Here is an 8,717-nt window from a genome sequence, read left to right as displayed (position 1 = left end):
TCTTGCTGCTCTCACGTTCGAGGGCTCTGCCGATGTCCACGACGGGTGTTTTACAATAGACACACACACGCGTGGGCTGTAGAAGCTGTGGGCTCTTCATTCCTTAGCGCTCTTTGCCTGCAGTCTGGCAAAGCGCACGCACTACACCCATGGAGCCAAGCCAGACCTAAACGACAAAGGTGCCCAGGGAAAGACTGTTTAAATGCAATTTTAAACTCTTGTTCTATTTTCCCGCTCAAACTCCGCGTCCAGCACCCTCCACGTGCGCCGACCGCAGCACGGTGCCGCCGGTGCCCGCCCACAGCCGGGCGGAGGCAGGGCCGCGGCTTCAGGGCTTCCGCCCGGCCAGGGGCGGAGCCGCCTCCGTCCGCCCACCCTTCCCGGATCCCGACATGGCGGAGTATTCCTGCGTCAAATCCACCAAGCTCGTCCTCAAAGGGTCGAAAGAGAAGAGGTGAGGAGCGGGCTGCCCGCCGCGCCGCCCCTGCCCCGCGCTGCGGCAGCCGCAGGGGCCCGCACCCCCGGCGGGGCTGGTGCAGGAGGCCGGGCAGGGATGAGGCCGGGCCGGCCCTTCCCTCCGGCCGGGGACACCCCCGGGCTCGCCGGCGGGGCAGGGGGCCGGGCTGCGCGCCGCAGGCTCCCGGCCGCGGTCAGGGACCCGCTCCCGCAGGGCCCGGGCGTGAGGCCCGGCGGGACAAGGGCCGGGTCGGCGGCTCGTTCTCACTGCTTTGTATCTCCCCTCGCAGCAAGAAAAAGCACAAGGAAAAGAAAAGGAAAAGGGAAGAGGATGCGGCAGAGCAGCTCGATATTGTTGGTGAGCTGCTTTCTAGGAGTTACGTGGCAGTGCGGAAACTGTAGGGGATGTGGCAGAAGCTAACGAGGTCGTTGTAGGACTTCGTAAAGCAAGTGTAACCCCTATAGAAATGTAGAACAATTATTTCCCACAACATGTCATTTGTGTCTTGGGATCTTTCTCGATGCCAAACGGAATTTGTGACACCAATGGCATGGATTCAGATTTTTATAAGTAATTTTTAAAAAGTGTTACTATCTCAATGAGGTAGGAAATATTTATAAGACAGTAGACAAGGAGAACATTTTACTGTTCAAAAAATGTAAAAGTCGTAATTCTAAGTTGTGCACATGGGAAGGGCTACCTTTAATTTTGGTAGAACTCTGTAGGAGTCATGTTCAAACCAACCTGGGTTTGAACAACTGAGGCCTAAGGATTACAACTCACATATTTAACAGCAAGATGAAATAGTATCTCTGTTTCTCTTGTGCTGGAGAATCTGATAAATGGATATGACCCCAAAACTGCAGGAGATAGATCTAGAGGGAAAAAATATTTTTCTTGTGAGGTGTATTTTTGCTGCATCAGCTGAATGAATCAGCTTGGTTTGTGGACTAACACAAAGACGGGATGAAGCACAGGAGCTTGTAACCAGGGATGACAGCAGGTCAAAGAGCAGGACTTCTGAAGCAGCAGCAGCAACACCATTAAATTGGCTCTGGACTATAAGATAATGCACAAAAATTGTGAGATAGCTATCTTTGGAATTTAAAATTTCAGAGAAGACATGGAAATATAATCTCTTCGGCTATTGTAATCAGAAGTTGTGGTTATGCTGTTAATAAACTGTCATGGTTTTGTATTACAGGAAACTGGTGGGCTGTCAGTAATTTTGGTGAAATTACAGGAACTATAGCTATAGAAATGGATAAAGGAGCTTACATCCATGCCCTCGACAATGGCTTGTTTACACTTGGAGCACCACATAAAGGTTTGTTCCAGGAAATTTGAAAATAATAGAGTTTAATAGTGAAGTGCCTAAAAGCATAGAACTAGCATCACTTCAAGGCAAGCAGTGTTACAGCTACAAAAATTGCAATAATTCTAGCTGAAGCATGCAGATGATTTAAACCTAATGACTGCCAATCAGTTTCACTCATCTAGTTTCATGTTGGCTTATGTGTGCAATAAATTGAACTGCACTGGAGATGATTACCTGTTAAAGGCCATACCACTTGCTGGAAAAAAAGCAGTAATAATTTTTATTAAAGCCTATAAAATGTTTATGGCGTCACTTGAAGAGTGAAATTCAAGGTAGATGAGTTTTAATGCTTATTGCTGCATCCTTGTCTTAATATACTTGTTTTGTCATTGCACAAGAGGACTACTAATGTGCTGGGATAATTAGCCTGTTCTTTGAATTTGAGGGCAATGACTCTAACATGGGCTGTTCCAGAACCCTGACAGTCTGTCTTTTTCATCTCCAGACAGAGATCAGAGCAGCACTGGCCATATTCTCCTGTTTTGGTTCTGAGGGATGGAGAAGCCAGTAGCTTTTAGGATACTGAGTTGAGTTACCATAGCTGAACCATAATGCATTTTGTTATCAAAGAAATAACATTACAAGGAGATTAAGGTTTTCAAAGCCACCAGGAGAATTACAAAACATTCTCAATTATAAATTTATTTAAATTATGATCATCTTTATTTTGTGTCTTGTTTTAAGCACTGTAAAGTGAATACTCAGAAAGGAATTTTTAATTAAATAAATACTTCGCATAGTATTTAGAAATAGTCAGTATTTAATTCTTTTTGATACAGCAGTATTAGTAGGCTAATGTATTTTATGTTTATATTTCATACTTAACTCATGGAAAATTCATTCCTCAGGTGATGAAGGCCCTAGTCCTCCTGAGCAGTTTACAGCAGTAAAGTTATCTGATACAAGGTAATTACTGTAATGTTTCAAGTTTTGATACCTGTTATCTTTGGATTTTGTGAGAAGGCATTTTAATACTCTTTTGAAATACATTGTCTACTACTAAAAGTGTCTGTGATGTTTTGGGTATTGTGAATTGCATTAATTAAAAACACTCTTTATTGTTTCCTACATTTTCTCTTTGAGGATTGCTCTCAAGTCTGGTTATGGCAAATATCTTGGTATAAATTCTGACGGGCTTGTTGTTGGACGTTCTGATGCAATAGGATCAAGAGAGCAGTGGGAACCTGTCTTCCAAGATGTAAGCTGTTTGGAATAGTTTATTTGATGTTGCTAGTGTTTGTATTTTGAGTTAATCTATGTAGATGGGTATTTTTACTATGAAGTAAAAGCCTTTTGCAATCTCTTTCCTATTGTAACTTACGATTTTCCAACTGCAGTGCATTTACTGTAATTGAAAGTTTTTAAATACTTCAATAGCTGCATTTTGGCAGCTGTAAGCATCTTAAAAATGAAGGAGTCAGCAAGTCTGGCTGCCTATTGAAGTGTCCATACATAAAAGAATTATTTACAGAGACTTTTTGGTGTATTGTAGAGGATAAATTGTTACAAATCAAGGATTATATACAGCCTCATTATACTTACAATGTGTGATATTGTTTCTGCAGAGGAAAATGGCATTACTAGCAGCAAACAGCCGTTTTATTAGGTGTAATGAAGAGGGGGACATAGAAGCCAAAAGCAAAACTGCAGGGGAAGAAGAAATGATAAAGGTAATCTATGACTTCTGCAATTAATACAGGATTGGCAGGAACCAAACTCAAACAAGCAGGTGTCTGTGTACTATGATTTTCTGTTAATACAGTTATAATTGCTTCCTATAAGCTGTCAAGTGATCTGGCCGCAAGAAAAGTAAAAGAGTTCCAGGGCTGCATTAATTCTCAGTATTTCCTGTAGAGATAAGAAGATACTTTATCACTCAGGAGGACAAAAGAGTCTTTGTGATCTTCCAGGTACTTCTAAACAGCTTGGGACAGAAAAGAGGAATTATGACCAAATCACAGACAGAGAAGGATTGACCAGAATGATCCAGAAGGGGAGATGTTTTAAGAGAATCTGAAAAGACTATCTTGACTGTATGGGAAATGTATCTCTCCAAGTAGAGATAGGGGTCTTAACTAGTCAGAGCAACAGTATTTTAAGTCAATCTCTGAATTGTCCCGCCAGAATTAAGAACTGTTATAGTGCTTCCTTGAGATAAAGGATTGCACTTAACATTTCCCATGTTTCAGGCAGCTCTTATTTGTGCAGTTGTTTCTGGTTAACCAGTTTGAAAACTGTGAACTTGAAAAGTCACTGTGACTCTCATTCTGTTACAAAGGATATGTAGTCATCTTTCACCCATAACTTACTGGTTTTAAAATACAGATGTTTCCTATTGTGTTTTGGTTGTTTTTTCACTTTGCTTTCAATTATTAGATTCGTACTTGCGCTGAAAGAGAAGCTAAGAAGAAAGATGACGTTCCACAAGAAGACAAAGGAAACGTTAAACAGTGTGAAATCAATTATGTGTACGTACTTTAAAGCTGGTAACAGGCTCAAGTACCTTTTTTTGCTTGTAACTGGGGCTATCTTTGGGCCCAACTCCCATCCAGCCTTTCACTCACTTTTCGTTAGCAGGACAAGGGAAGAAAACAGGATGAGATAGCTCATTGGTTGAGATAAAGGAGAGCTGCTGTACCAGATACTGTCCCAGGGTTAACTGTGAAAAATTAGTTAAATTTATTTCCTTTTAAATGAGTGTAGATTCTGAGAGACAAAAATTAAAACCACTACCTTTCCTTCTCCCATCTCTCAAGCTCAGCTCCTCTCCAGACTCTTCTACCCACTCCTCCAAGCCGGATGGCTTATAGGTCAATACACAGTGGTTTCTTTCAGCCACTCCCCTTCTTTCCTGCTTTTCCCCTGCTCTGGCATGGTCTTATTCATGGGCTGGAAGGTAATACTTGCTCCAGTGCCTAAAGCATCTCCTTCCTCTCCTTCTCTGTGCTTGATGTTCCCACTGCCACTTTGCACTTTTACGGTTTTTTTTTTTTCCTTTTCTGCCTGTGTGGCATTTTGCTTTACCTTAAACATGTTTTCACAGGAGTGCCACCAGCTTTGCTGGTGGATTTGGCTGTGTCCTGTAGTGAATGTCTTGAGAGCCAGCTGTGTCCAGTGCAGGTTAGCCCCTGGCCTTTTCTCACAGAGAAAACCCCTGCAGCTTCCCTGCAGTCAGCACCTTGCAACTACATCCAGCACACTTTAGCTCCCTGATTTCCTATGCTAGTAGTTGGAGAAGGAGCTCTTTAAAATTTGTAACCACTTCATACTAGTCACATAAGGGCTCATTCCAACTTAGACTGCCAAAAAAGTAAAACCTGAATAGTTTTCACCTACAGAAGCCTTAGTGCAACCTTAGTACTGGGTTGGTTTGCTGGATTTTATTAAGTCAGTTACCTGCTGCTTTAATAGGAGCTAAGATTCTTACCACAGCTGCTGTTGTGTTGGAAAACAAAAATTTTAAAAAGCTTCTTTTCTTTACTGCTTTTCTTCCCCCTTACAGGAAGAAATTCCAAAGTTTTCAAGACAAAAAGCTTAAAATAAGCAAAGAAGATACAAAAGCCCTTAGAAAAGCCAGAAAAGAAGGCACTTTCCATGAAATGCTACTTGACAGGTACTTCAAAGTGCTAGAAATAATGTATTGATTAAAAACCTATTGGGAGATGGACGTACAGTAAAACCTGGGGTACAAAAGAGGGCTAGATTTCAGGGAGATAGGTTCCTGAGCATTTTTCCTCTGGTGAGTGTTGTTCCTAAGTTCTGGGGGGTTGCCACCTTTCATTTTTTTTTTTTAATCTGGATTTTCACATCTTTAGCTGAAGTTTGCAGGTTTGAACTTACCTGTTAATTAGTTATTTTGAAAATCTTTAACTAGGTTGTTCAGTTTGTTTAGTACTGAGTTGTTGAGGGATTAATCTTTTTAATTGTGAAAATTGAGCTAATTTTTAACATTTTTCAATACCTATGGTACCAGAATATTTTGGAGCCGCAGAAGTTGCATTTTAAAGAGAAATAGTGTTTATTAAGGACAGTCTTTATGTTATGTAATGGGAATTTTTCCCCCCTAAACTGAGACTAAAGAAACCATGTTGAATTTTTAAAGCCTTTTATGTCAGTGTATAGCATAAATATTTGCATTCATTCAGTGGGTGGAATGCAGAAAACTACTCCTGATAATTGCAAGTGATGTGAGAACACTCCTGGGCTCTCACAGGTGGTCAGCTTCACATATTGCTGAATGTGAATTCCATTCCTCAGGGGAGACAAAATGCAATTACGATGATTTGAAAGGAAAGTCAAGGTTAACTTTAGACACTGCAGTTCTGCCTCCTTAGGAAAACAAAGCTAATTACCAAATCCAAAGTGTTGTTAGGCCTTTATATGTACTTTGAAGCAAAGTTCAAGAAAAATTGTTTTCAATGCACTCTTAACACTTCGAGGCAGATAAAACACCCAGGTGTAATTGTATTTGGTCTTTATCTAAATCTTGTTTCATTCACTTTTCCCATACAGGAGAGCTAAAGTGAAAGCAGACAGATACTGCAAGTGACATCCAGCTGGCCCATTTTCTTCTGCAACTTTGATGGCAGCATCAAATTGAAAAAGAGTAAAATATTTTCTAGGTGTTTTTTTATTTAAGGCATTTTTAAAGTATCTTCAGGAATTGTATTAAAATTTTCTCAAATATTCATAACCCAGTTATCTTGTTAGCTGTATCATTTGTGAATACTTGGCTTGTATTAAGGGATTGGCTTCAACAAAAATTAAAGGTAAATCAATTAACAATGGTAAGCTATTTGCCATGTAACTTAAGCCCTGGGAGACAGACTTACACTGATTTAGTCCAGAGAGAAAGCTTCCTGGCTCTTAGTTTCCTTTAGGACAAAATTTAGAAATAAATAAGTGATTGTATGCAAATATTCCTGGCCAGAGTCAGGAATTCTTGGATAAAAATGCAGCATGGCTGTGAGGTGGGCCGTGGAAGAGAGGGAGAAAAAAAGTTACTGATTTTTCTCCAGAGGTCCTTAGGTTGGCCCTAGGACTGGGGATTTGGGCTCATTAACTAGTTGTTGTAGGTACCACACGACACATTCCTCCCTAGAAATGTGAGTGACTGATGTACAGTGAACCATTGGAATGTCACAGTGCTGCTGTGGCCTGCTGCCAAAACTACACTCAAAAACAGCACTGCAAGGAGCAGGCTGCAGGCCAGAGTAACTATTTATTGGAAGTGCATTGCAGGTGCCATTGATCCACAGTCACTGTGGATCTTAAATACATCCGAAGTGAACACACTGATGGTGGAAGTAGATTGATGTTACAGCATCTGTTTTTCTTTCAAGAATATGTTGTTTGAATAAAAGCTTGCCTCGTAGAACCCACAAAAATGATTACTCAGATACACCTGGAAGCAGAAATATATTCTCTGGTGGGGAAGGGTGCTGAAAGGACTGCTCAGCAGCAAAATAAAAGCCTGAGAATTACACCTGAAAAGGAATTTTCAATTTCATATTAGTGTAAATAGGAGAATGCAGTGTGTTGCAAGTCATGATATGTGATAGTAAGGGGAAAACTGAACTGAAGGTGTGTTTGTCACAGAGAGGTAAGTGAAGTAAAAAGCAATGGCAGAGCAAATGGAATGGACTGTCCCTGGTAGGAGAGGAAGTAATAGAATTGGCAAGGGACTGGCAGCCTTGCAGAGAATAGGGGAATTTTAGTAACGATGGGATTGCCCTGTATGTTGGGACTAATGATACACTAGAGTCCTGAGAAAATGTATTCTGAGATAGCAGAGGGATCTGGGGAATTCACTGGAAGTCTAGTCCCAAGAAGATGAAATCAAAGGCATAACAAAATAGTGAAGATCAGTGTGTGTATTTAACTGTTGCTATGGAGGAGTCTTTTTGGATGTTTTCCCAATGGAGGTATTCATGGAGTCATCTTGAAGATACTACATCCTGACAGTACTGTTAATACAAGGAGCTTTAATTTAACTGAAACACAAAAAGGGAGAAATAATTTGGGCAGCCTCTACTTAGGGGGGAAGGAACAGATCTGGAGAGAGGCAATACAGTACTGGATAGATGAGTATGAGAGGGCAGAAGGGTGGACATAAGTGCTGGTATCAGTGAGACCAGCTGTCAGGACAGTTAGCAGGCTAACTGTACACCTTAAGAAGCATCTTCCTTAGATTTTTGAAAACTGACAGAAGAAACCTAGGGGAGGTTTCTGGAGGGCCTAAGGTGCTGGTGCGGACCCTGAAGGCAAGGTATTGTGATAGAAAGATAGCAGAATAGCCATAGTCAGAGAAGGTGACTGGTGCTGGAAGATAACTGTTTCTTAAACTGAGAATTTCTTTACCAGTGAAAGAACTAAACCAGAATCACAAAGAGGCCTCATAAAAGTACACTGTGTAATGTGACAATGACATCATTTTGTCTTCAGAGCATTTGGAAAGAGATTTTAATTTTCCAAAGTCATTGTTTATTTTCTCATGTTAAAAGTGTACAAAAGATAGTAAAGCATCTCAACAAAGACAACGAAGTCCCTAACAGCTGTCCACCCCAGATATAAAAGATGACCAAAAGATGTTCAGAAAATAGCAGGACTAACTTAATCAGACTCATTCTTACTATAGCACATAATTGTATATTCAGATATCTGGAAGTAAACACAGGATTATTGTCTTACATGTATTTGTTTTCAACTGAAAAAATTTTCCAAACCCTATAGAAACTGCCTGATGTCCTGTTTTTAAAGAACACTCCCATGAAAATCTCAAGGTTTATCCTGTTACACTGTAATTTTCCTCTGTTTCTAAATCCACAGATTGGTTCTGTATGTTCTTTCACCTGTGCTTAAATGTTTTTATGCCTTGGTCTC

At 40.7% G+C, this 8,717-nt stretch overlaps 1 protein-coding gene across 1 annotated transcript; it reads left to right on the top strand.

Annotated features, from left to right (window-relative positions):
• The first annotated feature begins 312 nt into the window (after nt 1–312).
• Nucleotides 313–6,752, top strand: FRG1 (FSHD region gene 1). The gene is made up of 9 exons (XM_038136435.1): nt 313–454; nt 747–814; nt 1,662–1,784; nt 2,684–2,741; nt 2,919–3,033; nt 3,401–3,505; nt 4,212–4,303; nt 5,338–5,448; nt 6,348–6,752. Exons 1-9 carry the CDS (start codon nt 393–395, stop codon nt 6,382–6,384), a joined length of 771 nt encoding a protein of 256 aa, XP_037992363.1. The 5' UTR covers nt 313–392; the 3' UTR covers nt 6,385–6,752.
• Nucleotides 6,753–8,717: the final 1,965 nt, after the last annotated feature.

Source organism: Motacilla alba, chromosome 4, assembly GCF_015832195.1.
Source record: "Motacilla alba alba isolate MOTALB_02 chromosome 4, Motacilla_alba_V1.0_pri, whole genome shotgun sequence".
Lineage (NCBI taxonomy): Eukaryota > Metazoa > Chordata > Aves > Passeriformes > Motacillidae > Motacilla > Motacilla alba.
Note: the sequence above shows the minus strand (reverse complement) of the source record. Positions and strands in the feature narration are given on the sequence as shown.

Bases quoted from the DNA above. Each gene is read 5' to 3' on its own strand.
- FRG1 (XM_038136435.1), top strand. From the start codon at position 393: ATGGCGGAGTATTCCTGCGTCAAATCCACCAAGCTCGTCCTCAAAGGG. The intron at 455-746 runs GTGAGGAGCGGG...CTCCCCTCGCAG, and splicing joins AAAGGGTCGAAAGAGAAGAG to CAAGAAAAAGCACAAGGAAA. The intron at 3,506-4,211 runs GTAATCTATGAC...TTCAATTATTAG, and splicing joins GGGAAGAAGAAATGATAAAG to ATTCGTACTTGCGCTGAAAG.